Here is a 27983-nt window from a genome sequence, read left to right as displayed (position 1 = left end):
CAAATACATCGAAGTATGATTGTGAAGTGAGTGATGTCATAGTTCTTTTGTGACCTCAGATCAGCTCCACAACAGTAACTACAAAGTAAGCTAACAGCGGGCTACAACCAGTTAGCTCGCTGCTAACTAGAACGTGGATGTGCAACGTAATCGCGTGGCTTTTTTTTTTTTTTTTTAACTTTACACGTGTCATGACACCAAAAGGCAGACATTGTGGTAAACAAGTCATGTTTGTGAGGGTTGTGCGACATTCCAACATAATTTATCCACCGTTTCACAACCGAAAAATATTACGGCACAGAACTTGCGTCGACAGTAACCGGGAGTTAATCCGTCGCTCTGCTGAAACATCGTTACTCAACTTTCTCTGCCATTTTGGCCTGAAATGTGTGTCAGGCAGACATGCGGCGTCTCATCAAGGAAATTAATGTGGCCGTCTTTGACTACATGCTTTTTCTCTTTGGTCATTTTGTCTGCAGAAATTTTTCTGTGCTGCTCTTTCTGAGGTATTCAGTCCAAAATGGCAGCAGGGCCGTTGTGGGGGAAAAGCCCGCAGTTTCTCATCTCGGGCTGCTCTGTTCCTTGGTAACGGGCCCATGACTTCATGTTCCACGCGCGGCGTTTTACGTCTCGATTGATTACATCTGAAAGTGGCGATCATTTTGTTTTTCAGAACTATTTTATTACAGAACGTTTGCTATTGCCAATCCCATCCCAGACATGTGAGAACAAAACTCAGACAGACCAGATTCTTTTAATGCTGAAAACAAATTAAAAAAAAAACAAACAAAACAAAACCAAAAAATTTAAATAAAAAAAAAGAGAGAAATCCAGAAGAGCAGGCCTTCAGCTGCTGCACTATTTTCATGAAACTAGAAAATACACTTACAGTTTAAAGCAGCAAACAAAATGTGCATCATTTGCCTGATCATACAATGGAACACTATTTTTTCGTTGTAACATGAATATTTTTTTTCATCACATTATAAAACTCTAAATATTTCTTATACCTTTTGACCAAAAAAAAAAAAAAAAAAAAAAAAAAAAGCAACCATATCAACGGTGATGCAATGTTTTTGAGCAAAATATACACCTCGTTCACTTCAGACAAAACCAAGTAAAATAAATCATATTTTATTCGATATTTGATTTTTCCTCTGCCAATGTAAGAATGCTTGTGCATCTGTAACTGGGGGATCGTCTCCTGATTGGTCGCCGTATCCACGGTTACTGTACACACTGGAAAACCTCTGAATGACAAGTGAACTGCTGCTTTGATGAATTTTCCAATGAACAAAAAGACGCCGCTGCTTTACAGTATATTCAGTGTATGGTTTATTTTACAGCAGCCTGCCGCTTCATTGATTATCCTAAACACAGGCCGTCCAAATCCGCCCACACAGTTCAGCACAATCGGCCACTTCCTCGAGCGCCATCTTTACCAACCCGAGTTAATGTGGTTACACCTACTGGATGAGATCTACAGTTTGGTTGGACGAGCTGGTGGCGAGGCAGGTCTCACTGGTGGCTGCTAAATGTCCGTTATTATCACATTACCTTTTCAAGTCTATAATCACGTCACTGGGCCGGCGAGTATCCGTACACGTGTGTCGCCAGTGTTCGCTCAGATGAGCACGAAAGACGTTGGAGAAAATAAAGATGACCGCTTCTTTCCCGGTGAAATTTCCCGGAAGGTTATGGAATCTGTCCTTGGGTGCTCGGGAGTTTGCCGTCGAGTCCTTTCTCCCCACGGTGCCACATGCTCAAAAATCATAGGACATAAAAAAACAGAGAAAGCAAGAGAATGATTCCTACATTAATGTACAAACGCGAAGAAGAGGAGAGAGCCGAGCTCGGAGCTCGACCCCGGCAGGTTAACACTGCGCCGTTCCGGTCCATAAAGTGCACTCTCCATCCTGCTGTGCGGCTTGGACGTCAGAGAAACAAGAGCAAAAAAAAAAAGGAGGATGTGTGTATGAGTGTGTGTGACTAAGAGAGGGGGGGGGGGCTCTGCTGCACGTGTGTGTTCAGTCTTATTCCCAGAGCGGCGGCGAATTAGAGGACATGATAGTTTTAGGTGAAGGAAGCGGGCAGAGTAGAAGTGTGTGTGTGTGCGCGTGTGTGTGTGTGTGTGTGTGAGGCTGACGTTAATAAACGTAGCCCTCGCTGTAGGGGTGAGGCTGGCAGTAGGGCCCCTCCTGTACGTAGGCCATGTTTTCATCAAAGTGCGACAGAGGAACGGTGTCCTCCTCGTTGATCTGTCGCTCCATGTCCGTCTTCAGCACCGGCCGCTGATTGTCGGGGAACGCCATGGAGAACAAGGCCTCGGGGTCACACACAAACTTGTAGACGTATCTCTCACCGGCCACCTGGGGGGACACAGGGAGAGGGACTCAAACACCTCAAAGGTGGAATCTATCTCACTTTTGTGTGTCAACATGTTTGAGGTCTGCCAGCTTGCGCGCCTGATTATGGCAACCGTTGAGCTACGGTGGAGCTCGGTAGCTCCCTTTTCCACCAGCAGGGAACGGGCCCTTGAATCGGTTCCATTAAGGATCAACTGGACCAGCGCCATTTGTGTGTTTTCAGCAGAACAACTGCGATGATGGAAGCCTCATCAACTGAGGCTGACATGTACAAAGACACGCCCACTGACAGTCCACAAGGGAACAAAACCGCCGTTCGGTTCAGGCTTGGAACGAATGTTCTTTATAATTTCTGGAATATCGAGAACCGGTTGTTTAAGGGGGCGGGGTCATAGGTTGTGTGATGATGTCACAAAGCATCAAAGCTACACAGAACCCTGAACATGAGTTGCAGATATTCTGACTGAAGTCATTGTTCTGACAAGCTTTTCTCTACTGGTGGAACCCGTAGCTAAAATCTACACCGAAGAGTCCTCGCATGTTTTTGTCAGTGGGAGGTTCGAGATCCAAAAGACAAAATAAATGAAGCTCAGCCTGCATTCTTAAAAAGCCTTTGATCTTTAGCGAGCTGTTGTTTACTTTATTCACCCACAAATGAAGCTGCTTTGCTTCAAGCTGGAAAAATTAAAATTAGGCTGGAAACGGCTCCAGGAATGCGCCGCAAACATAAACAAACACCAACACGCCTTGTTGTCTCTTCTCCAGTGGCGTTTTAAAAATTGTCTGTGAAAGCATTGTTTTGTTTCTCGTCATCGTAAACAGGTAAATGCAGTTTATCGCATTCTGAAGACATAGAAACGCGATGAACACATTCGACGTGCTGTTTAGAGACGCAGGCCATGAGCTCCACCCCCAGAGCACCTGAGCATCCAGCATCTCCACAAAACGGCTCAGAGGAACAGGTTTATTTTATTAAAAAGTTTGATTTGCTCTCCTCACAAGAGTCAAATCTTGGAATCTGGAACTGCTGACTTCCTCTTGTGACGTGTATCAATCGGGATCTGTTTGGGGGGAAAAAAGCTTTCCGACTCGTTCCGTCTTCGCCATGTGATTTTGAATCGTTTACCTTTTGCATGATTCCCTTCTCGTAGTAGTAGCGCAACGACCGGCTGAGCTTGTCGTAATTCATCGCTGGTCGATTCTTCTGTATCCCCCAGCGGCGCGCCACCTTCCCAACACACACACACACACACACACACACACACACACACACACACAAACAACACACACAGTCAGTAAACATATGCAGGCGCGCACGCTTGACCCGACACCCCGACAAGTTGCAGCAGCTGTAATGTTAGCAAACTTATTAATCCATATTCTCCTAATGATAGTAATTAGAGTGCGTCCAGCCTGAGCAGACCTGACCAGGGATGTGTTCATTAGGCGCTTGTCACACACCCAGCGGAGGAGGCAGCAGATGTTACAGCACCTGTCTACCGGACCACCCACCACCCGGCCTCGCAGCCCAAACCCACAGCCCCACGCCGCTCCCCTCACTGCTCTGCTGCTTGATTTGCTTCTCCTCTCCTCTTCCCTCTCGCGCTTGTCTCATTGTGTCTCTCAAACAAACACGACAAAAACAAGAAGCCGCCTTAACCTGCTCCGCCGCCTCCACCTGCTGCACGCCGGGGCTGAAGCTCTCTGCAGCAGCACCGCCTTCAGTCACCTGATGTATGAATGGACCTCCCTGTTCGCTGCAGCTGCTTGGTGCCCCTAGACGTCGTCAGGCTGCGTGGACCTTTGCCAGGTACCCCTCTATCCCCTCCTTTCTACACAGCCCCCCCCCGCCTGCACCCTCCAACAGTGACCGAGTCCCAGTGTGTGTGATGTAGCCGCACACAGACGGAGCCTCTGTTTGCATTTAAAAAGGCCCAACTGTCAACATGGGTGTTATTTACAGGAACTTGTCGGGTGAAGTATTTAGGGGGCGAGCTGCTCAGATGTGGCTGAGGACGAGAAAAGTCCAACAAAAACGATTCTAGCGAACCTCAACCAGCTACAGATCAAACGTTGACCTCTGACACCGTCCACCAATGGCTGGAAAGACAAGCTGAGCTTGTTTGAGAATACAAGTCAGCCACGTCAATTTTTAACTATTGTGACATGTTACGGCATTTCTGGCAGTAACAGCATCGGCCAGCCAGGAGAACAATAAGGAAGAAGTATTACTTCATCCTGGCATTCATCAGATACTAAAAAATACGAACCGAGTCGGTGAAAGAATTATAATTAATTGATGAAAATATATCAATCAGGAAATATAAACTCAAAGTTCAGATATTTCATTTAAAATTCTGCTAACCATGAGGCACTGGCAGAGACCAGGTCCTGGAGAAAAACATAAAACTCTGCATGTGTGCGAAGCCAGTAATCAATTCAATGTCAATGTTAGGATCACTTAAAGGCACGAGCTTTTTGTCATGTATTTATTTCTGCCATCATTTTTGAGATGTGTTTTCTCCACAGAGGTGCCAGACTTGGTGTTTTTCTTCTCTCACAATAATGGAGCCTTGAGTGGAGTCTCCAGAACGTCAGGACAGTGATTCAAGAATCGAAGGTCTCGCCTTGCTGCTTCTGTCTTACACCAACAGTTCAACGCGGGTTTACGTTCATATAAAACTGGTATTTGAGAAGCCGGAGGCCACGAGTGACTGAGCCCATTCATCCATCATCACAACCGCTGGCAGCTCCCACTGGAATGATTTATCTGCTGATGTTTTGTCTCACCTCCTCTGGCTCGATGAGCTTGAACTCCATGCCGCGGCCGGTCCAGGCGATGAAGTGGGAGTTGGACGGGTCGTCCAGCAGAGCCACCAGGAACTGCCAGAGCTGCAGCGAGCCTCTGCGCTGGTAGGACGGGCCCTCGCGGTACAGGCCAGACTCCTGCTTGATGTCACCTGCACAACACGGATCGACTGATGTGTGACCGCAGCGCGGAGGAGTGTTTGGTGTCATTGAGACTTGTGGAGGACTCACCTTCAGCCTTCTCTGGCACGACGCAGGTATCGTCGTAGAAGTGCCTCGCCACTTTATCAAACATACAACCTGGAAAACAATGACAAAAAAAATAGTGGTGTAACATTCTGAAAAAACCCCAAGTGAAGCAACCTTGACAGGGATCGTGGTCGGTACCTTCAGTCCGGTTAGTGTGAGCCAGATAGCCGTCTTGCCGTAAGTAGACCGAATGGCAGCTAGGCACTTCAGCTGAAAGCCAGACAAGAATGGGAGAGGGGTGTTAAAGGGCCTGAAGGCAGCATTAAGAACACTACCTCAGTTATCTGAGACCAGTCAAAGCCTGTTCACTCACTGCACCACTGGCTCTGATTAAAGAAGAAGCCCTGCAGCCAACTGAGGCATCGCCATGGCTCCCAGCCCCAGGCCTGCTGCTTACTCTATCACTCCGCTAACGCAGACCAGCCTTTACTACCCAACAGAGCATGGAAACACGAGTTAGCGGGATGTACGGCTCCTTCATAGCAGCAGATGATGCCCTCCCCCACCTGGCCAGGTAAACACACCTGAGCAGGCTCGTGTTTGGCCTTAGCGTTCTCATGCTAGCTCAGGCTAAAGGCTGTGTCATTTCTGACAATTGACGTTCTGAAAATATTTCCAATCCAGATGGAGGTTCGATCAGGACTCTTCTCTCCAGCTCCTCACCCAAGGGCCTCCAGCGCAGTCATTCATGCTTCATGAACTCAACAGGAGAGCCAACGTTCATCTGGATTCACCAGGATGGCACTCAGAAAGAACTGCGGCTCAACCTGGTTTTTGAACCAAAGACACCTTCTGATGCCTTTAATTTCAAAGATTTCATCCCAATCAGGTGACAACAGCACACCTGTCAACACCTTCCCATGTCCCCTGACGGGAACAGCCATCAAATCCACACAAACATGCTGAAGATGGAAAAATAGTTTAACATTACCACTTTTACGGTTTACTTTTTTAAAAGACAACTACCTCACAGACAGAATAACACTTACTACAGCTCACTTGTAGTAAACAAAGTACCTGTTGAGTACATTTTTACATCTGCCAGGATGTCATGTTGGCTGCAGGGGGACTAGCATCCTGGAGAGGTGTAGCGTGAGGACAGGAGGAACATGTAAAAAGTTCTGTTTAACAGCGCAGAAAACTGCATTTTTTCCACGTTGGTGTTTGTCCGAGGCGCAGCTCACCTGGCGCAGTACCTGCAGGTCTGCAGCGGCTGCTCCCTTTGACTTTTTCTAAAAATTGGACGCGAGATTTGACTTTGCTGAGCAGGAAAGACTCAAATCATAGAATGTTAGTTTCTGGTTCCATGTCTGTTTGCTGCATCCTGGTTGTAAACCACAGCTGGCAAGGTTGCTAGGCAACAGGAGCAGCGTGTGGTGACGCTGAAGTAAGGGGCTGGAACCACTGGTGACACGGATTTCCTCGGTAGTTCAGCTCAGCTCGTTTAGAAATGTTCATTCCCGCGACCCCTGAATTAGACGCAGCGTCGAGAGAGCCCGTTCATGCACTTCCGTGTATCGCCGGCGTGTTTCCATGATCCCGCTGGACAAGCCTCAATCACCGGCTTCTCTTCTGCTCAGACGCATGCATTTCCTGTTTTTTTTTTCCGCCTCCTCCGATCGACTCTTCATCTACTGTATGTCAGCCCCTCCCACAAGACGAGATCACGGCTGTGGCTCGTGATCAAAAAAAAAAAAAAACGGGTTACAAAGTGAGTGTTCGATAAACAGACTGAGGCCCTTCATTTAGGCTCATAAACATTTCTCTGAACTTCATCAAAGTAATGGGCTCGTGGAGGAAATTGCTGCTAATGAAATTACCAGCTCCCCTCCCATCCTTTCCAACAGGCCTGCTCCAGTCAACAAGCTCCTCAGTGACTGCTAATAAATTCACCCGGATACTCCATCATCCACACGGTGCAGGACAGGACACCGGGCGGCCAGGACTTCTTGGCAATTCATTTTTACTCAACAAAACAAAACAATTTCTCTCCATTTCAAATGTTAATCGTTGATCAAGCCGATATTATTTTGAGAAGCAAGGAAAGCTACATCCAGTTATTGTAAATATTTGCTTATTTTGTGCTTTGACGCCACTTCAAATGGACGAGCTTTTGTCTTTTGTCTGCTGGGTTACAATCTCTCAGCTTCTAAGAGCTGCAAAAGCCTTAAAAGCGTCGCAGTAAAGAGGCCTTCTCACACTGCAGCCTCTGATGTTTGTGTATGAATCTAAAATAAAGCTATGGATGAATATTGAAAATTCACACACGTAATCCAACGTGAAAGTGAAAATTCAACGGTGGGAAAATATTCGTAACCGCAGCTGCCCAACACTTCTATGTGCGTCATTTTTCATTGATTGAAAACTGAATGTAGGTCAAACTGAACAGAGGAACAACGATGAGAATAATAGCAGGAAGTATGAATATTGCATAACCACAAATTAAGCTGTTGTCACATCAGTTATGAATCATTCTTCTTTTGTTGTACAGTTCTGGCTGTTATGCTATCAGCTATCAGGGACGTACGGTAACATCAGTGCCTGGTCGATACCTGCACGTGTGGGTCACCTTTGATAAATTGGCATCGGCCCACTTTTGTTCAAGTCTTCTTCTTCTTCTTTGCTCATCACCTTTTGTTTATGGCGAGTAAACAATATGGTAAATAAATGATTTATCTCCTAATATTTTGGAAATTAAAAACAAAAAAAATCGAATTCACAATGTTTGTATCTATTTGTCAGAAAATACAACGTGAATATCACATAAACTTGTTTTTAACAGCAACTTGTTTTGACCACAGGAAACACAGACTTTAATCAGGACTGGCATACTGGCAATACTCCAGTATCCTACAATCAGACATTACTTTATTTGTTAAAAAGAAATGTTTGTGTTGGAATAAAGACACACTTATAAGTAATTGTGTCTCTTGCTATAATGCTTGTCTGTCTAGCGACATTCTGTGGTAAAATTATTAAAGACTCATTTGTTTCCCTTACAAACAAATATCAAGATGAACTGATATCTTGGGAGAGCATTCATGTTTTGCGGCTGTGTTAAAACAGTCGTCTGGATGTTGTTCTTCGTGTAGTGAAGCTCTGTGGTGGAGCAATTATCAAACACCACTGGGCTTCAGCAGCTCTACGAGTCCCGATGGGCGACGTAGAGGAGCCTCGTCCTGCTGCTCGCCTCTCCTGGGTTCTCTGTCTGCCTCCTGAATGAAGCCAGCAGACCAGCGAATGTTCATTCATGTCCCGTCGTAGCCTCGGGCGCCGCTGAGGCCGCCGGCTGCTGATTAGGTCCCTTTACTCTCTAACTAAAGGGAGCGGACGAGCGTGGGAGGGCAGATTTTGGATGGTGACCAGGCATAGCCCCCCGCCCCCCGCCCCTCCCCCACCCACCCTTTTCTATTAGAGCACCACAGGAAATGGTGACCGGCGCAGACACCCGGCTCGACCAGATCCCCTGCCCTAATAATGGGCAAACTCAATCAACACCACCCCTCCTCCCACATCCTCTCCCATTCCTGAACTGAGCAGCAAACAGAAACCAGGCTGCTGTTGTTCCGCCGGCTTCCCGTCACAGCTCCAAACACACACGGGTTCTAGTTTCTCACCTGAGTCATAGGTGAAGTCTCTCGGCTCCTGCTTGATCATCATGGCGGCGGGGTACGCGTGGGGCAGCGGCGCCCCCATCATGGCCGGATGTTCGAACAGGGGATCAGTGTACTCTTGCTTGAAGCCTTGAGGAGGGAAGGGAATGCTGGGCTCTGACATCTGCCTGTGGTAGATGGGTCGTCCGTCCCGGGCCATGGTCGGCGGGGACGGGAACGAGTGGCACGGCTCTGAGAGCTGTCGTCGAAATCTGCGGACGACAACAACAATCGCATCACAGGACTCATTATCACCAGCCACACAGAAGCAGCCGGAACTGTGGAGGGTGAACCACCTCCATGAGCTCCATGTTAACAAAAATTAAAGTTAAATGTTGATGAATTCCTCCATAAACACCTGGAAAGATTCTAACGAAGAAGTCTGTACTTAATACAAAGTGACGGCACATTTAAGTAAGAAATGCAAGTCACAAAATATTTTAAACAAATTATCACAAGTCGTTATGAATTTTGAAATTAATATTTACTGGTATTAATGAAGTTTTACAGCTTAAATATGATCCGCTTTCACTGAGATCAACCAGTTTGGGACATTAGTCTCACTCAGTGTTCAACATCCTGCTGTACTTTTTGTCACAGAGCTGCATTTCATTTTGCTCGAGAGGCAAAATTAAAATAAAATTCAGACTTGTTGAACTGAGGATTATTGTCAATAATAATAAACAGAATGATTATTATTGATTATCTTCTAACATCAGATTAAAACCATCCCAAACCCCGACGCGTTCGGCCGTCTGTGTGTCTCTGCAGTAGAAATGTGCCAATAGTTTAGTAAACGGAGCTAAATAATCAGGGAATCCAGAAAAAAAGGCATGTGGTGAAAATACAAAACCCATAATGCACTGGGCTTGTTCTCCTCCAAGACCACCTGATGTAACCAAACTATCTGTTCTGCCTCTTGCTGTAAGGAAACACTGGTTAGCTTCTCTGCTGCTGTGTTGGGTTTCTTTGTGTTCTCCCACCAGACTGAGCTGATGAATGGAAGCAATAAAACATTTACTGACATAAATAAGTAAATAAAAACACACAAATACAGCTCAGTCCAGAGGAGGAGCGACCAAGTGACGCGAGGAGGCGGAGCGCTCACAGCTGCTCTGGTTGGCGTCACATCGGCCTACGACGTTGTTCACACAACAATGACGCGTGTTTACGGGTAAGTAAGGTCAAGCTGGTTATTTTCAGTAATTTAATCTCCACAAGCTATTCAACGGGACCACTGGTGTAAAAGCCCTAGAAGCCAGGGAAGGCGCCTGCTGCTCCTCTGCATGGGCTCGGCTAGTCAGGCGCCATCCCTCTGTTACACAGTCAGTGCTCTGGACTCGGCTGGTCGGGTCTGGACTCCCACATACAGTATAAGCAACTGGGTCACACCCCCGAAAGAGCTGGAAGCAGTGCCCTGAGATCACGACGTCTTACTAAAGTCAGTGCTGTTTCGACTCTTGTTTCCACTTTTAAAAGCTCAAACATGTTTGCCCCGCCCACTGAGGATGTAGTCAACCAACGAGAAGAGAGATGACCCTCCTGAGATCATGAGTGGCGGTACCTGTGGTCCATCGAGTAGGCGTTGTCAGGGAGAGGCTGCGAGGTCGGTATGTGGGTGTAGGTCCGGTCTGGTTTGGGGGTCGGTGCTGCTGTGGGGGAGGCATGATGGAGGGGGGACACGGGGGTGCTACAGGGGGGTGTCACTGGGCTGGAGGGCTTCATTCCTGCAGGCTGCTTCTGCTCATAGGCACTGTGGCAAAGACAAGACAGGAGTCAAAGTGCTTCCTGCTCTGGATTCAATCTTTACCATTTCTCCATCGCTCGGATCCAGGATGGTTCCTGATCTGGTGCAGTTAAAGCTGAAGGAATTTACATCTTCGTTTGTTATTTTCATTTCTCTTGCTTGCAGGATTTCATCGAGATGATCAAAGAAAAACAAAATAAAAGCAGACTATTCAAATGAATGTCTCCATATACATCTCAAAATGAGCGGTTACTTTTGGCATGCCACATTTGTATTTTGTGAGGAATTTGTTTTCCCCCACAAAGGTCACGTAAGCTAAAATACTTTCTATCAGTGATTATTTTACTTCCTCCCAGGGTATAATTTTAAACCAGTCTCATGTATCATCGTTACTTGTTCCATCAGTGAACCACTGAATTTTGCTGCTTTTTCTGAAGAACGACACAAAAACAAAATAGTTAATTTAAACATTTTAACATGTTATGATGGATGAACAAAGCAACAGTTCATCTGTGTTTTGCAATTTTTTTTTGTACATGAATCTGAGATTATAATTTCTTGGATTTTGACAAAAAAAAAAAGTCCTCCTATTGTCAGTATCAAGTTTTTTGTGTGTGTGTGTGCGTGATTGTCAAAACCCAACATCTCAAGAACGAAGATGAAGCTGCTGAGATGAGAGGAGACTGCGTTCCGTCAGTCCTTCACATCCTGAATTTACGAGATGACAACATCACTCAATTAACAGTCTCCTGGCGCCAATAAGAAACGCCGTGTGATGTAACGTGAAGAGAAACGAAACAGAAACAGAAACAAGTGATACCAGCTGATCAACTGTAGCAGGAGAAGTTTCGTCTTGATTTTTCTGGACACATTTTTGTCCAATAAAGCTGCGACTGCAGGCTGCAAACTTTTATTATTATTATTTCCAGTTTCTGAATGTGAAGCAGTTGTATCTGCAGTCTTTTGGACAGACACAGATGAAGTGCAGAAGCCCACCTGACGTACGGGCACTTCTCTCCATACTGGAGCTTGAAGGGCCGTTCTTGACTACAGTTGGAGCTCAGCTCTGAACACGGACTGTGCAGCTCTCTCTTGATCTTCAGCTGCAGTCCGTGGAAAGCCACTGCAGCGGAGCGGAGAGAGAAGAACACCACAAGTATTAAGCCGCTGAAGGACAACAGGCGACAATCAAACGGCAACTTGATGGGCTCCGATTCAGTTACGAGCCGATGCCAGCTATCACAACTTCGCCACAATTGTATGTTTGTCAGATCAAAAGGCCCCAAATAAGGTTGCAACCCTTTTGGCATTAAAACTGACATTTCTAAGAAATATTAAGAAATAAATATCAAGGTTATATTGATTTTAATGCCTCTCAAGATACAATATTCAATGTATGTAAAATATCTTCCACGGGAACCACACGGACTCCCTGGGAATAACAGAAAAGAGGCCTAACAGGGGCTGTAACTGAATAGAGGAATAACTATCCTGTAACACGGAAGACATCAATGTTGGGATATTTTTTGAGAAGGTGATTGTACCACGGCTTGGAAGCCTACACCTAAAATAGCTTTTGCACAGTAGTTTTAAAAAAAGGGGAGCAGCTCTTTGGATCACGATGTGCTGCACTGCGTCGTGGGCTGCACCTCATACCACCATCTGATCGTTACGTTCATGATTCCATCCACAAAATGTCAAGAAAATTTGAAAAATGTTAACCGCAACTTCCAGGAGCCCAAAGTGCCGTGTTCCATTTGTTTCTTTTGCCCATCAAAACCCAAAGACGCTGTCTTCTGTTGTAAAAAAGCAGTAAATTCTTTAATTCGAGGGTCTGGGATGTTTGACATTTTTGCTAGAAAAAGGACTTGATTATCAAAACAGTCAAAGATTTTCTTTCAATGACTTATTGGCTGTTTAAAAAAAAATCAGGGCGGTGTCTTCATAGTGGGACGTGACAGGTCAATATTCAGCATTTCACGAAAGGGAAAATACAAATGCTCTGCTAGTTTTCTTCTGGGCCGCATGTGGCAGCTTCCCTCATGCCAGCAAGGAGCCTCGCTGTGTTGCAGGTCACGCTGTTTACACGCCAACAAGGCCATCGGTGATTGAGAGAGTTTATGAAATGAAGGATTCTCCTCGCAGCATCCATCCTCCAAGAGATTTGACATCATAGACCATCACTTACACAAACCACTCACTTCAAATCTAATTTGTGCATCCCTTTCCTGACGGGGACTTTGTAAGTGAAATATGACAGTCATAAACCCGGGTGTGCGGAAAGCTCCTTTAAATGCTTTATCTGCTTTCAGCTGGCTGTCAATACGTTCCAGACGACAGCCGCGGGACGGATCTGAAGGGGGCCTGCTCTGCCTATGGCCTGCTGCATCAGAGAGGCTGTTAAGTGCCTGATCAGTCCTGATTAACATCCCATCATCTCCAGTCATGATCAACGCTAATCCAATTGGCTGCGCTTCTGACGAAAAGCCAGTCAGTCAGAATGAAGTCAGGCTCAGGTTGCCTCGCCGCTTGCCGCTCGCCGTCTCACCGCGACTGCACACAAAGCAGCAGCGAGGCCGTCCCACAGCGCTCCGTCAAAGCGGAGCGTCCAGGTTGAGGGGGATGATTTTTGACTGATGGCTGAGAGAGACAGAGAGTTGAAAACAAGCGACCTGATATCATGAATGGAGGAATCCTTCAGATCCTGCTCCAAACAAAGCACAAACATTTCATGACCCAAAACAAAATCCGTGGTTTGGGAATATTTATCTTCCACAGCCAGGAGGGTCTCCAAGGAGGAGGTTTTCGGGACTTTCTCACGGCTTGACTGACAGCTGCCGTACGAGCAGGGGTCGATCTGCCATCACCTCATCTGACGCAGAGCCGAGCCCCTGGGGGACGGGCCACACGGGCCCGGCGTGACAAAGCTCACGGGTTGTTCGCAGCCCTCGCTGGGGGCCTGACCTTTCCGGGTCATCGATCGGAGGTCAAAGAGACACTTCCTGAGGGGAGACCTTTGACGACGCTGGCATGGCAGAGCCTTGTTAAGGGCTTACGCAGTCAAAACAATACCCCAGTTTTCCCTGCTGGGATTATTATTATCAGTCTCACTTGAGTCAGGAACACACTCGACTGTCCTCATCAGAGGCTAAATCCTCTCACTCCAAACTCGCTGGAGAAAATTCCCTCCGATTTCTTCCATTTAAATACGAAATGCATGAATGATGTAAACGAAAACCCTGTGTTTACTCGAAGCGCCATGTCTTCTCCTAACGACGGCTTCACGTGTGCAGCAGCTGAGGACCTGAAGTTAGAAATGGAAATGTCACAATAGATTTCGTCAGTGGGGTGCCGAGATACACAAATCAATAGTGAGGGCATCGCCTAGGACTAAAACAGAGACTTCCTTTTTAGTCCAGAATGTCATGCCCATCACTGCATGATTGCTCTCATTATCTACACATTGATTAACCGAGATGGTAGGGTGTTCAAACCAAGCACTTAAAACAATTACTGGGCCTATTTTGAATGCAAATGTTTTCTTCTGTGCTATTAACTCAAATATTGTATAATTTCCTTTGCTCTCCAGCGTATCTACTGGTCTTACCCTCTTTTTTTTTCTTCCCTGGATATATTTTGACACTGAGGACTTTTTTTTTTTTTTTAAACATTCCTTTAAGAATAATTTAATTTTAGCTGCCATTTTTCTGCCAATTCTAACCACATTATCACTAAGCTCTTGGCCTCAAATGTTGAGTGTTCTCAGGTACAAATTGTGTGTTTTGGCCAAACTGGAGCCTATGTTTGGCAGATATTTCCCCAGTCCATTCATAAAAAAATACACGTCTTTTGGCAACGGCGAAAACCCCTCCATTCCATTTTCACCTACTGTAGGTGCTCGCCTTTGCTGTTAAATGATGGAGGCTTGGATCGGCTGGTAATGTGTGGCTTCATTTTACACCTCCTCTACTCCTTAGTTCCCTGCTAAGTTATGCTAATGGTAAGCATCTGTGTTGGAGTTTGAGACAAAGAAGATTCTCCTTCTCCTCCACCAGCCTGAGGACACTTTTGCTTCGAGGCCGCTCACATGCTGCTTCTGTGCTGCATGGCTGGAGCGCGCAGAGTCGACAGTGGAGATTGGCGCTAAATCCCGGGTCATGAAAACACGAAAGGAACACAACTTCAAACCTGCAGTTCTGCAGCTGCAGCTGCGGATGCACGGACGACTTTCTCTGCCGCATTGCTTTTTTTTTTTTTTTTTTTTAATTTCTGTTTTCGTTTTATCTGAACTCTGGCGCGCTGCCAAATGCAAAGAATATCTACATGAACAAAACAGGGAACCTGACGAACTAACATCAAGGTGGGAGATGTGAGCTACAACAGAGAAATTAAAATAATTAAAAATTAAAAGTTACATCTTCTGAGGAGTGCAATTCAAACATCCCCCTGACGCTGTCAAAGTGCCGGAACCAAATATCTGCAGACTCTTGCAGCCTTTCTCACCAAATATTGTCCCTGAAGATGCAATTGTCCCTTGCTTCTCTGAGCAGCCAACAGCCCAGGACACACACGAAGATAACAAAAAAAACAAAAAACAAAAAACTGATTATGATGAAATAGCTGTCTAAATCAAGCATGTTACTAATTGTGCGAAAATAACCATTAAAATTGGCCAATTTACAAACTTTCAGGAAAAGTAACAGAGAGCTAATCAGGTTTCTCTGTATGTGACATCTAAATGTATTTAAATGTTTACTGCTTTCATGTCAGATTCCATCTTCCTATATCAACTTCATATATCCTCCATCTTAATTTGACATTATGAGTAACAGCTCTCAGTTGCTAACTGCCACCACACGAGGCACTAATAGCAAACTAGCAAGCTAGCCATATAGCTAGCAATGCAACTTTTTGGCTAATGCTACTATCATCGCCATTTTTTTAGCTTTGAAAATGAACGGTGGTAAACAAGTTGAACGGGAGACGTAATTCATAGCTGACAAGTTACTTGAATCAAACACAAACGGACGTGTTGGTCTTTAAATAGCAGGCTACAAATACATTGTTTTTGTAGGCAGCGGTCGCTAAGTCAAACAGGCGTCAACTGGGCGTTTGCTGGGACCTTTCTCAGCTGTGGATTTGGTGCACCGGCGAGTATTTACAGCCTCGGGAGGATATTTGTGGGATTGACTTAAAATAACCTGCAGAGGCCGTTTTTATGACAATGACAGAACATGTTGGCTTAAACTTTTTGGCTTAAACTTTGCCTCCGTGAAGAGTTTTTTTTTTTAGAGGAGGGGGTCTGAGATGAGCGGGGGAGGAAGCTGAATCTGGCTGTACAGACCTCAATCAGCTGCTGGGATTAGCTGACATTGTGGAAAAGTCAACTCCACCTTGTTCTGCTCCATTTATTAAACGTATAGAGTTGATTTCACCTTAACTCACTGTCCTTCACTGCCACCTCTCTCTGCTCTTTAGGTTTAACTTCTCTCTCCATCTTTGTCTCTTTCTGTCTGTCCCACCGTCTGCCCCTCCGTCTCTGGGCTTGGTGAAACCCATATGGGAGAGCTGCCGGCTGGGATGCCTGCTCGAGCGCCCAACCAAGGTGCCCTCACCCTCCCGCCATCTGTTAGTGCCTCTCCAGTCTGCTGCAGGTTTGCCAACAGGACAATTCAGATGGTCAGCAGACTCCTGCCACCGTGGCCACCCACCCTGGCTACCTCTGAAGGACAACGGGACAGTCTCGGTGACCTCTGGTTTTCTACTGTACGCCACACCGCTCCGCCATCTTGTTTTTTTTTAGTTTTTTTTTTAGGGTAATTTACAGCCAAACGTTTGGTTTGGTGAGCTGAGTTTTCTATTGTTTGGTGAGGAATATAAAATGACCTCTGATGACCGGACGTAAATGAGGTGGGTTTGCTACTGCGACTCTGCTCAGCCTCTGGAGCAACACAGTTAAGCGTCCATTGGTAGAGCCGTCCTTCCAGTCCTCATCACTTCTGGAATTGTTCCAAATAAGCCTTAAAGCTGTCTTGACAACTTGATGAGAGTGATCGACATTCACTAAAATAATAATTCCTCCGCCAAACAGAAACATGAAACAAGAAGAGCTTAAGAGCTCTGGGCTCTGTGTAAAATAACTCACCTTTGCCCTGCTGTTCATTAATCTTTTTTTTTTTTTTTTTTTTTAATCAAAACACCTAAAATGATGTGGACGTCACGTCAGGTCTTGAAAGGAGAAGCTTGCCAATGCTGCATCCGGTGCAAATGGGTTAAACACCACGAGCGGTGATGAAAGTTTAAAAAAGCAAAAATGTCAGAATGGTTTAAAATGACGTCACTCTTGACCCCCCCCCCCCGGTGGGTTTTAATCTAGACGACCAACAGGATCCTGCTTAAAGATCCCAGGGTGTGATCCGGCGTGCGTGGGGTTGAGAGGTCTGGGATCTACTTTAACGCCAGATCCACGCCTGCCTCATCTTGCCTGATATCTGAAACCACTTTAAAAAAAAAAAAATCACAATCGTCATACCAGCCTTGACCGCGTCTCTTTGAGAACCCTCTCTAATGTGCCTTTTGTCCAACTTAGTTTCCAGGTTTTAAGGGCGTAGAGGACGTAGGGAAGACGCAGGGTGTGGACGCACAGTTTTGTGCCGTTTCTCACAGTTTCAGGGGCGTTTTGGCTCATCTGAAAGACATGTGCTCGCTCCGGGTCCCACTGAGCTCCACTCGCTCCATTTCTGTCCCCATCTTGGCACAAGTTCCTCCAGGAGTGGATGCTGCCAAGTCACCAGTCACCGTGCGCAAACCTCGTGCACAACCAGGTGATTCACGAGTAACTCTCTCATCCTTAATACCGAGAGTGACATATATATTTTTTTTAATCTAAATTTTTTTGGGGGGGGGGGGGGGATTCTCTCAAACACTATTTCTACTTTTGTGGGATGAAAACGAGAAGTATAAGGAAAGAAACAGCCTGTGAAACAGCCAGTAAAGGTACCTCAGGATAGATGTGTTAATAATAATATCCCTGATTTAGAAACTCCAACCACACTGGATGGTTAGCACAAAAAGCACTTTGAGGAAAAGGTCACAGGGGGGTATCGAGCAAGATGAGAAATTTTATTTAAAAAAATTCAAATCAGCCACCATCAGTTGACAGCAGCTTGGCCTTCCCAATGTTAAAAATATCCCTTCAGACCCCTAAAAAAAAACCTCAGCCACAATATTTTGATGTTTCCTTATGCAAATAAGTCACAGTGCAATAATATCGAGGCACATTAGCAACACAGCGAAGCAGAAACACACACCCACACCCGCGCACCTGTCTGCAGACCCGCAAGACTGCTGCAGCTCTCCAGAGAGCACATGTGCGAGCAAAGGTGAGGGCGCTGAAAAACACACTCTGTCACGTGCACTCCTCCCGAGTAAACACACACACACACACACACACACACACACACACACACACACACACACACACACACACACCAGTCGAGCCGGGTGAAAACACACCACAGATGTTCAGACACACACAGGCTTTAAGACGTGCACAAAGAGAAAAGGCGACGTGGTCTCTTACTCACAGTTTTCAGTCTGGAAGTCTGGAACAAACTGCTCGTCATTGTCGGGAACTTGAGCTGAAGACAGAAGCAGAAGAGGAGAAGAAGAAGAAGGAGAAGAAGAAGAAGGAGAAGAAGAAGAAAGGGGATTATTGTTTCTGATGTTGATGTACAACACAGCATTGATCACAGCTCTCTAAAGTCCAACAGCCTCCTCTGACAAACGGTCTCCAGGGATATCAGACTGGCCTATCCCAGCTTCGTCTGCTTCTGATGTCAGCTGAAGACAGCTGCAAAAATTACGTTTAACCAGAAAATAGGGCAAGGATTACTCCTCTCCTCTTTGGTGCTCGCGTACGTTCCTGAAGGAACATGTGCTCCAAGGCTTTTCTATGCTTAACAGCCTCAGGGTTGGAAAAACACAACTCTGATTGTGATTTTAGTGACTGACACTGCGACCGTATGATGACTCACTTACTTAAAGATTTCCCGCCACTGTGTCGTTATTCACTTTCACACCTTATTTTTGAAAACCTGGTAAAACGATGACGTGTGATTGTTGCAGGGATCTGCGGCAAACAAAGATGAAGTCTTGTAGAACACCACGTGCATGCTGGGATATCTGCCGCACCACAATACTTCATTTACCACAGTTTTGTGGGGTTTTTTTTACACACATTTTGCCTTTAGCAAATACTGCACCCCCCACAAGCTGGATACTGCATGAGGCCACATTCTAATGTTGGCTCCTACTTAAGACCTGTGCCAAAATACTTCATTCTATCAGGCCATTTACTTCAAATCTTACTTTCTTCAACTAAAACAAAAATATAATATTGTCCAGTGCTGAGTGAAAAAAAAAAAAACAGTACAAATGTCTTGATTCCAGTGGTTTGGTGGGAAAAATGATAATAAAGAAGGTTGATTTGCATGAGATGAAGTTAAAACAATCTGATTCGGATGCCACTTTTTTTTTTGTCTGGATTTAACAAAACTGAGCTAGAGATGAAATCAAAACCAAGAGTGGCTTCTACAAATAAATAAAACACTGATTTTTCCCCCCCCCAACATTTCCTGAAAGAAACTGCACAATTAATTATTAGGCCACCATCTCCCTGCTAATTCCACCTCCCTCGTCCATTGACTGCTCGGCAGCCTCGGCTCGCGCGCTTGCCAGCAGCCAAACTCCCATTGTTACCAGTATCTAATTGGCTTCTTCCCTACTGGTGAATCCACCTGTACCTGCCGAGTCAGGTCTGTTCCAAACCTCCCAACACTTCACCTGAGCCTCAAACGCCCCTGCACTCGGGGCTAATGCTAAAATAATGAAGCCTGCTCCACCGCGGCTCCAATTAGGCTCGTGCATATTTATATCACACATATTTACACTCGGTGGCATCACTAAAGTTTGACTCTCTCTGGCGAAAGGTGATTTTAAACATGTCATTAGCACGTCTATTTATACAAACAATGAGGTGGATCCTCATTATCGCAGGATCAGTAACATGTCTCAACATGTCTGGAGCTTTTTTCCTTTTTTTTCCAAAAAAAAAAAAACACAAAAAACACCCTGTGTTTTCCATTTTTGTCACTCTTGATATGATGGGTTTTTTCCCTGTCGCTCCAGAGGTGTGAATTGAGGAGAGTAAACAATCAACAGATCGAGAGGAGATGTTTCTCCATTCCCCCCCCCCAATAATGTCAATTGGTGAAAGAGAGCAGATTGCGTTCTGGTTCTTGGTATTCCAGCCTTCATTAATACAGCTGAGGAACAACACGACGCCGCTCTCCTGGACCATTTCACAGCTTCCTCAAAGCGCCATGACGTGAGCGTGTCAGCACGTACATACGTGTGGCGGCACACAACAAAGGACAAGTAGCAGCTCTCATCATCGCAGCACGAACTGACCCGCAGAAAACTTCGGAGCCTGAGTTTGGGAAGCAGGAAAAAAAAAATAAAAGAGAAGAGAGCAGAGCCTAAAAGGAGGGGCTGGACAGATCAGTGCCCGGCCCGAGTCTGTGAATGAGCCAGCTGATCCCTGCAACAAACTCCAGGGGAGAACAACAGAGCTGGAAATCTGCCGCCATTCACAAAATAGAGGAAGGGAGAAAAAAAAGGAAGGAAGAAGAGGGTGAAGAGAAGGAAGTAGTAGAAGCTGAAGGCCCGAGCAGGAGAGAGCGTCTGATGATTTTAGCGAGGCTGCGACAGCTTCTTTTGTTTGAAATCTGCCTGATCTGACCTTCACGCCTCCTCTGCAACAGAGTTTCAAAGCAAAAGCAACACAAAAAAAAGGGGCATATTTCAGATATTTTTCCCCCCCAACCCCTCCATCAAAAAAGGTCAAAATGAATCCAAAAAATAAACCCCTGGGTGCTGCTGGAAGGTGGCGTTGGCGGTCGGGGTGGGGGGGTCAAACATATGCCCGTCAGCTGACAGACCTCTTCAACCTCTCGGTGTCGAAGTCGGAAATTCGCTCCGTCTCTCATAATTCCTGCTCTTGTTCCAATTACCTGAACTAATAAATCTCGGCGATGGGGAGGTATTCCTTTTCATCTTAATAGACAGGAAGTCATTCATTAAATGTACAATCTGGAAGCGCACATCATCACATTGATCCATGACAGGCAGAACCGTAATCCTTAACGGTAATACCTCTTATCAGCCGCCGCCGTCTCTCCTCTCACTTTGGTTACTGAAATATTAAAATCGTGTCTTATTCTTTTACACGCCCCGCGGTGTCCGCCGCGCCACCTCATAATCTAACAGCTGCTGAGAGTCGGCTCAACCACTCCAATATCTGCTCCCAAAGCGTACTCTTCATTTTTTAAAAGCTTGGGATTGCGCGGCGAGCGTTTTCAACTGTGTTGAAGAATAAATGGATCCTATAAATGATTGAGAGGCTTATTCACCTGTGTAAAGTCTGTGGGCTCAAATTTCTCTGGACGCTTTTCCGGGACATCTATTACAACTCAGTCCTTCGGAGGGAAAAAGTATGGAAGTTGATTGAATTTGATTGTGCAGCTGAGAGCTCCAGTTTAGAGGGAGAACGATGGTTTTAGAAGCTCAGCGTCGACACATCAGAGGAGGTTTTTTTTTTTTTTACAAGGTTTGCTGTGACGAGGGGGAAAACAAATGTTAAAATTTACATTAATTGCATTTTAAATGACCGGCGTAAAAAACAAAAAAACAATTAATAAAATAATATTAAAGTATAGTTTTACGTGTTCGTCCTGATTTGAACTGTAAAATATGAAAGTAGTTCTTTCACTTTACCCCCCAAAATTTTGCTGTATTTAAAAAAAAAAGAGAATAATTTGGAAAAGTACATTATTACAAATTAACACAAACCTGAAATACAAAAGTTAAAAAAAAAAAAGGTTTAGTTTTCATCGTCACACCGTCCCGTCTGTAATAAAACAAAGACGCAATCTGGTGTCACAACTGTTCCAGAGCGGCCGACAAGTTGACTTCACACCTGCTCTGGGCTGCCGGACATTTTGCTTTACTTTTCAGACGATTTGTACCTTCGTAAAATAGAATTCCACAAATTACGCCCTTTAAAACTTGAATTTTACATTCTGCTGTCTTGACTTCCAGTTGTGATGAAGACTAAAAATGAACTTGAGATTTCATGCAATCAACTAAATAAAGTTACACCTTAGCGGATACAAAACAAGGCTGGAAGTCAACATGCACACGGAAACACAGCAAATTTACAGAGGAAGATGAAAAATATTCACCACTAACCGAAACTTCGGTGCTGCAGGCATGGAGGAAAGAGGACACTCGCGCTTAAATCCTGAAGCATCACGTCTCACTTAGACCACAATGAGCAAGACTTGCCATTAGAAGAAAAAATAAAAATAGAAAAAATTGTTGTTTTTAAAAAAAAAAATTAAAAAAATCAAAGAAATTGATAAATATGAAAATTCTCACTTTCAGAAACTAGGATTATTTTTGGGGGGGGGAAAGTTTGTGGGGAAAAAAATTATAGATCCATTCTTTCTCTCTCTCTCTCTCTCTCTTTTTATTGGTTGCCACCAAGAAATAAAAGTGAAGAAGACAAGGTGATGGTACAGCTGTAGAAGATAGAGAGGTGTGCTGAGAGGAAGCAGAGGGAGAGAGAGAGAGAGAGAGAGAGCAACAGAGGGAGGGAGGAGAGCAGAAGAGTGAGAGAGAGAGAGAGAGCTGGTAGCGGAGCTGTGGTGGTGGCGGTGGCGGCGGCTGGCGTGCAGCGCGTTAGCTCCTGCCAAAAGCAGAAGAGACAGTGAGCGTCGGAGAGCCTTCTCCTGGTAATTTGTGATGACACTCTCTGGGTAGAGCCTCCTCGGTCTCCCTCAAGACCCCTCGCTCACAGTCTCTAATGTATGCATGACACACAAGGTGCCTCTTCCACACAGGCTTTTAATTGGACTGCGACGAAAGGCATGTAACTCCAGGCAGCTTCTTCCCCCCTCACAACCTATCCATTTTTACCCATCTCTCTTGCTTCTCTCTTTCTTTTTTTCTTCTTCTTCTTGAGATTTAAAACACTCACCTTCTGCCAGCCAGGTCTCCTGCAGCTGACTGAGGTCCTGGAAAAGCTCTGGAGGGAGAAACAAGAGCGGGTGACTGACTTCTTCATGGCAGGCTGTTGCTGGAGCTCAATGGGCTCCTAATAACAAGTCAATTTGTGCTTCTGACCACCGACGGAAGCTTGTGCGGATCATGGCGGGGCCGCCGTCTTGTAATTGAGATTCTAGTTAGTCGCGCAGGTTAGCCGCAGACCAATTGAATTTTGCTAAATGTTTAGGATCCGTGAAATTAACTTCTCCCTCTGCCCTCTGCCTACCTTCAGTGTCCAGGGCCAAGTTAATGAATTTTCCCTTTCTGTCATTTGCTGGCCTCTCACAGCTCAGTGTCTTTTCTCGCAGCTTCTGTTAAAAACAAAAACAACAAAAAAGACACCAATCAATTCTTTTTTTCCCCCCCTTCTTCACCTCACTTGAGGAGCGATTCTGTTGCAGGCTGCAAAAAGAAAAAGAGAGGATGAGCCTGAATGAGCTCCTCACAGGAGTCAGAGAGAGGGACCCCTGCTCTCTTATCTGATGTAATTAACACACTTAACATGAGGCATAACCAAATGTAAAGTAGTGGGCAGCATGTTTAGCTCATGTTTGATGATTAGATGGAACTTAAATGGTCCCTGAGGGAGAAATGAGTCTTGGCAGCAGAGAGCGAGAGAGAGAGAGAGAGAGAGAGAGAGAAAGAGAGAGAGAAGGGGGAGAGCAAATAGGAAGTACTAGAGACGACACGCATATAATGAAGATACAGTTAAAGAGAAGAGAGAAAAAAATCTCATTTGCCTCCCAACTTTTTCTGACTCACTCTGGAGCGACAGTACGGTACCAGCTGGTCGTGAAGTCCATCCATCCCGCGCCGCGGTTGGCTTTTAACTGACGGGCGATTTACAAAGACTCCCGGTGTCCTGTCGGGAGTGAGAAGCGAGATGGACATCAACCAGAGACAAAAACACAACAAAAAACAAAAACAAACCAAAACAAAAAAAGAGACACAGTCCTGAGACATTTCCCACCGACATCAGCCAGGGATTTGTTGGCGAATTTACGTGCGTAAAGCGCGGCGCGCCGGAGCTGCGCGGCGCACCGAAATGTGAGAAAACTTCAAACTCAAAAGTGTACAAAAAAAATAAAGAAAGAAACGGAAACAACTAATATGCTAAAGTTACAAATTACTCACCAAGCGAGCTTGAGCCGCTCTTAATCCGCCCGTGAGGAGCTACACACACCCCGGCTACTGCCTACGCTTGTCCCCGCTCACTGTGTTGCTTTCTAGCGGCTTGGCATCGCCTCCCGGGGCCTCCCCTGGAAACAAGCCGCGCTCCGCTTCCTATTGGTTGTCAATGTCTTTCACCGGATCAGATTGCTGGCAGTCAATCACACACGGCTCCTGGCTGGGTTCGCACGCAAGAAGAGCGAGGTGCCACGGGTTTATTTCTTTAACTTTGGACTTTAGGTAGCAACGAATAAATTTAAAAAAAAAAAGAAAAGAAAAAAGGGCAACAAAAATCTGCATATTTGTGACTGCACCTGTGCACCCCTCACACACACACACACACACACACGCCACCCTGTCTATACCCTCTCCCCGGCTGGCTCTTTCACCCAGCACACACACACACTCCTCAGTCCTCTCCAGGTCAAGTTTGTGTCCATGGTAACGGTGTTTTGAAGAGACTCCAGAGGGACTCGCCGAAACCCCCGCTTCCCTCTCCTGTAAGGGATACATTGTTGAGACCTGCAGGAGCCACCGACCTGGAAGTAAAGCTCAGGTCACTGGGGAAAAAAAACTGGAGGACAACGTCCAGACAACTGAGCCAATAGCACACATGGTTTAATATCAGTTTATTTTGCATTTTATTTATTATTCACACATGTATTGAACACACACAAGACTGCTCTCCAAAATGTAAAAATTCATCGTACGCAACTGACATGAAACCGAAGGCAGCACGTTAGCATCACCGTACCATCAGGTCTTAAGAGTCCGAAATATATTAGCATTAGCAACATCTAGCTACCTGGTTAAATTTCTCAGGTCTAGCCTGATAGGATATTTTACAGTGTTTGTCCACTGCCTGTAAAGCCAATCTACATTAATAATTCGCTAAACTAGAATACGAACATAGCCGTGCCAGAAGCGTGAAGCTAACTGTCGTGAAGATGATACTATTAACAACTCAAAACTAAGAAAAACAGTGTTACATTGCAAAAATGAGATTAGCTTTTAGTCGAGGGAACCCATGCTAAACTTCGTGCTAATTTTTGGCCGACAAAAAATATGTTATCCCGAGATAATTAACAAGAAGGTAGCAGATTAGCATAGCTTTGGTAGCCACCATCAAGCCCGCTGAAAAGAGAGATGTGGGATGGAGTCTGACACTACTAAAATATGTTAGCATTAGCAATGTTCTGTACCCTGGTTAAGGGAGGTCTAAGTTAAGCTATTTTAACGTGTTCCGCTGCACAGAACACATGGGTAAATACTATATTTTTGAAGTGTGTTATGTGTCTTGAAAGCATTGGTTGCCAATGAGTCTTCATGCCAGAAAGATAGGGAGAATGAAGCTCTCGTGGTGGTGACACTGAAGTCATGGGCTGTCATGTTTGTTTGTTTGTTTGCCTTTTCCCTAGTTTGGCAGCAGGTGTGTGTTTCTACAGTGGTACGTGTACCGCACGGATGAAGGATGGATCCAGGATGAAGACCCTGAAAAGGGAACTTTGCCACACACTTGATTGAAAGACGGAGTTATCGGAAGTCAGTAGTGGTCACGCTGATGCCATCTTGGATCCAGGCAGGGTTCCACTGCCAGGTGGGTGAACTGGATGTGAAGTGAAGTGTCATGTCACTCTTGCTGAACTCCCCCGAGGACGGAGAAACGCGGGTCAAGTGCAGGCGTCCCCCCATCTGACACCGAGACACAGTAAACCAAGTGCCACATCACACGATACATTTGGGTTTCGTTTAGCTGGATTAGCTTCTGCTAATTAAATCCAGTGGTCCTTTTACTCGGAGTCCCAGTACTGAGAGGCCTCACCCAACACGGGGACAGGGAACTGCTGCCAGAGGGGAAAGTGGCTTCGTCCTTCTTTTGGAAACTTGAAAAGTAGGCACAAGTACATCTTCAGCATTAGAGAGCCATAAAAAAAAGGTTAAATATCACTACACAAAGGACACAGGAACAAAAGCTTTTTTTTTTTTTTTTAATCATTTCCATCATGAAATGTTTCTTCTATTAAGCAGAACAACATGTTTGGGAGGGATTTTTAGAAGCCGTAAGCAGAAAAATAATGTGTACAAAAATACAACCTCACTGTACAAACGCTGCACTGTACCGGGCAAAGTAGATGGAGACTCATGAGGCGTCACGGGCGAACTACGGCGCTTTTTTTTGGTTTTTTTTTTCCTTTTCCCAGAACAGTCGAGCCGAAAAAATTACTCTCAGAAAACATGCAGGAGTGCAAAACGACACATTTAGCAGGTGTTGGTCATCATGCTGGTCAGTCTGGTAAAAATCTGAAGTTGTGTGTGTGTGTGTGTGTGTGTGTGAGAAAGAGAGAGAGAGAGGGAAATTTTTTTTAATGCAGAAACGTACTAATAATAAAATCTTAAGATCTGTATAGAAAAATTCATACGAAATTAGAAGATTAAAGTGGCATTTGTTTTAAAAGGTACACTATAAAATAATACAGAAAGCATGTTGGCTATAAAATTACTGTAATTAACACATAAAATTGGGTTTTTTTGTTTGTGTGTTTTTATATATATATTTTTTTTAGTATTGATGCTTAAAAATCAAGCTGGAATACGTCAATAGTCGTTTTGTATTTAGACTAATTGGTGAATACATGGGCAGTGGGTTGTAAACACTCAGCAGTGACAGACGTCAGAACCGATCAATGGCAGGTCACAGACTGCTTCTTATGAATATCCCGCCATTTTATACAGTCCCCATACCAACATGCCTTTTTATTTTCTTCTTCTTTTTTTACTTCAAGTACCTGAGTACCCGTTAGGAAAAAACACAAGATGCCATAAAAGTACAGGTATCATAGATAAAGAGTGATATGGTTCAACCGAGCAGCGCCGTAGATTCCGTTTCCACAAGTGTCAAAACAAGTCGCGGTCACCCATGCAACAGGAAGTGCTCGCACGCGTGGGAAAACTGTCTGGAAAACCTCTCGTGCGACATAAAAAACAGTGTGTCATGCATTTTTTTACGAACAATCAATAATCATTCCTAATCTTCCCGCGGGCGGAGCGGCAACGCGGTCCGAACGTGACAAGGGCAAGACCATCGGGGGGGGGGTTCCCCGCCGTTTCACGAGTTAGAGCCAGTCAAAGAACTGCTGGAGCGCGGAAGCTTCACTTCTCACTAAAGACATTTGGGAACGATCAGCTCCAGATATGTCAGCTCCAACCACCTCCGTCACCGTCCGTCATGCATAAGGGATTTTACAAATGCCAAAAAAAAAAAAAAGGTTTTAAAAACATCAATTGCAGCAAAGTATGAATAAATAAATAAATACATCAAATCACAGGACACATTCATCTGTGGGTGTGTTCAACATGGCACTGATCACAACAGCGAAAATGAAAACTGACTTCTAGAAAACGTTTAAAAGTCAAGTGGACTTCCAGAAATAGCTTCCGTATTTTTGGAGCTAAACTACACCACACACTGTAGATCAAAGCGCCGGTCCGAAGCACACCTCGCTGTGGATTCACGGAGGATCCGAAGGCAACACATCCTGGCCCCCGATGCTACTGTAGGCTGGGCTATCAGACAGGTAACGACCCCCTTCATGAGCAGGCTGATCCACGCTGCTCGGCAGACGCTGGAGACGACAGGAAGGTCCGTGACGGATCAGTCTTTGCTCTCGGTGCGTGTTCTCCTGATGATGGAGGAGAAGAAGCTCCGGCTTTGCTGCGGCCCCATCAGCATGGGCGCCTGGTTCTTGTGGACGATCTCGATCTGGTGTGAGGAACACGCAGAGATGAGACTCGGCTCGCAGCGTCAACGCGGCCGCAAGGGTG

At 45.3% G+C, this 27983-nt stretch overlaps 2 protein-coding genes across 7 annotated transcripts in view; both read right to left on the bottom strand.

Moving 5' to 3' along the window:
• Nucleotides 1-486: 486 nt before the first annotated feature.
• etv1 (ETS variant transcription factor 1) lies at nucleotides 487-26017 on the bottom strand. 3 transcript variants are annotated; one of them, XM_086217733.1, is made up of 14 exons: nucleotides 25984-26017; nucleotides 24126-25853; nucleotides 23754-23853; nucleotides 23218-23302; nucleotides 22924-22971; nucleotides 18410-18463; nucleotides 11820-11946; nucleotides 10641-10829; nucleotides 9041-9288; nucleotides 5562-5633; nucleotides 5406-5474; nucleotides 5157-5326; nucleotides 3493-3594; nucleotides 487-2369 (listed from the first exon to the last, which is right to left on the bottom strand). In XM_086217733.1, exons 3-14 carry the CDS (start codon nucleotides 23796-23798, stop codon nucleotides 2148-2150), a joined length of 1431 nt encoding a protein of 476 aa, XP_086073859.1. In that variant the 5' UTR covers nucleotides 23799-23853; nucleotides 24126-25853; nucleotides 25984-26017; the 3' UTR covers nucleotides 487-2147. The 3 variants fall into 3 exon arrangements, with proteins under 3 accessions (XP_086073859.1, XP_086073858.1, XP_086073860.1); XM_086217732.1 differs by lacking the exons at nucleotides 24126-25853; nucleotides 25984-26017 and having other exon boundaries at nucleotides 23754-24107; XM_086217734.1 differs by lacking the exons at nucleotides 22924-22971; nucleotides 23218-23302; nucleotides 23754-23853; nucleotides 24126-25853; nucleotides 25984-26017 and adding an exon at nucleotides 22134-22646.
• Nucleotides 25850-27983, bottom strand: part of dgkb (diacylglycerol kinase, beta) — a 76230-nt gene continuing 74096 nt past the window's right edge. For all 4 annotated transcript variants that reach the window (XM_086217729.1, XM_086217730.1, XM_086217731.1 and 1 more), the window contains one exon: nucleotides 25850-27921. In XM_086217729.1, the coding sequence (XP_086073855.1) occupies nucleotides 27814-27921 (108 nt within the window). In that variant the 3' untranslated portion in view covers nucleotides 25850-27813. The remainder of the gene's footprint in view (nucleotides 27922-27983) is intronic.

This window comes from Aulostomus chinensis, chromosome 11 (assembly GCF_037954235.1).
Source record: "Aulostomus chinensis isolate RoL2024-O1b breed Wild chromosome 11, RoL_Achi_v1.0, whole genome shotgun sequence".
In the NCBI taxonomy this organism is placed as follows: Eukaryota; Metazoa; Chordata; class Actinopteri; order Syngnathiformes; family Aulostomidae; genus Aulostomus; species Aulostomus chinensis.
Note: the sequence above shows the minus strand (reverse complement) of the source record. Positions and strands in the feature narration are given on the sequence as shown.